Consider the following 1,554-nt stretch of genomic DNA (forward strand, 5'->3'; position numbering starts at 1 on the left):
TATATGGATTTGGTTATAACCAGAATAACCATCTAGGAAGCAATAATGGTTGTGGCCAGCTAATCTTTCTAACATCTGGTCGATGAATGGTAGAGGATAGTGGTCTTTCCTAGAGGCTGAGTTCAGCTTACGGTAGTCTATGCATACTCTCCACCCGGTAGTAACACGGGTAGGTATCAATTCATTGTTCTCATTCGCAACTACTGTAATCCCATACTTCTTTGGGTCAAACTTAGAGATGGGGTATATGATACCCGCATCTAACAACTTGACCACCTCAGTGTGAACAACTTCCTTCATATTAGGATTCAAACGTCTTTGCATTTCTCTTGAGGTTTTGGCACCTTCTTATAGGTAGATGTGGTGCATACAATCAGCAGGACTAATTCATTTCAAATATGCTATAGTCCACCCTATTGCAGTCTTGTGCTCTCAGAGAACACTAACTAGTCTACTTTTCTGACCGGGCTCTAAGTTAGAGGCAATTATGGCAGGAAGAGTATTTTCACTACCAAGAAATACATATTTCAGTGTATCTTGTAGCTGCTTTAATTCAAGGGTGGGGGCTTAACTGATGATAGGAGGGGTTTATCTATGGTCGGCGGAAGAGGTTCTGGTTTACGTTGCCATTTCCCATAATTCATTACTGTCGCAGAATCTAACAACGCATTAACTTCTTCAAAATGACTATCCTCATCATAGTAGGCTCCAAAGTGGGCCAAGCACGCCTCTAAAGGATCACTAACACTATTAGTGGTAAAGGTATTCTCAACTAGAGAATCAATCATGCATATAGACTCATAGTGTTCATGGTCTGGTGGGGCTTGTAACGCCTTAAAAACGTTCATCGATATTTTCTGATTCCCAAAGGAAAATTCTACTAGGCCAGTTTGACAATGTATGACTGCATTTGCAGTGGCTAGAAATTGACGACATAGGATGATTGGGATATTGATATCTTGACTAGAGATAGGTTGAGTGTCTAAAATTACAAAGTCAACTGGATAGATAAAGTTTTCTACCTGAACCAAAACGTCTTCAATAATTCCACGTGGGATTTTGACTGACCTATCGGCTAAATGTAGTGTTATCCTAATTGGTTTCATCTCACCTAGTCCAAGTTGTTCATATACCGATAACGGTAAACGATTCACACTAGCCCCAAGATCTAAAAGAGCATTTTCTATGTTTTGGCTACCTATAACACATGTGACAGTAGGACAACCAGGATCTTTAAATTTGACTGGGTACTTTTGTGAGATTATGGAACTAACTTGTTGGGTCAAAAATGCCTTTTTATGGACACACGCGTCTCTCTTGACATTGCACATCTCTTTTAGGAACTTGTCCATAGCCGGTTGATAAGTGCATAATTCATATGATTTTAGTATCCATTCCATACTTGTTTTAGCTATTATTCTTGCATGTATTCTTTTTATTACTCTTGTTTTCTCTTATTTGTCTCTATTAGGTGAATCATCCACAAAGGAGATACAAAGTGCTGAAAATATCTAAGAAGAGAAGTATTCCAAGTATTCAAGTTCCCAAGTCCAA

General features: G+C 38.9%; 1 protein-coding gene across 1 annotated transcript; it reads right to left on the bottom strand.

The window, feature by feature from the left end:
- Positions 1-548: 548 nt before the first annotated feature.
- On the bottom strand, positions 549-1,352 carry LOC113359586. Its single transcript, XM_026603196.1, has one exon. The coding sequence runs from the start codon at positions 1,350-1,352 to the stop codon at positions 549-551; it is 804 nt and encodes a 267-aa protein (XP_026458981.1).
- Between the last annotated feature and the right edge of the window lie 202 nt (positions 1,353-1,554).

The sequence above is a fragment of the Papaver somniferum genome, chromosome 3, assembly GCF_003573695.1.
Source record: "Papaver somniferum cultivar HN1 chromosome 3, ASM357369v1, whole genome shotgun sequence".
Taxonomy (NCBI): domain Eukaryota; kingdom Viridiplantae; phylum Streptophyta; class Magnoliopsida; order Ranunculales; family Papaveraceae; genus Papaver; species Papaver somniferum.

Coding starts and splice junctions, on each gene's coding strand:
- LOC113359586 (XM_026603196.1), bottom strand. CDS start 1,352: ATGGACAAGTTCCTAAAAGAGATGTGCAATGTCAAGAGAGACGCGTGT.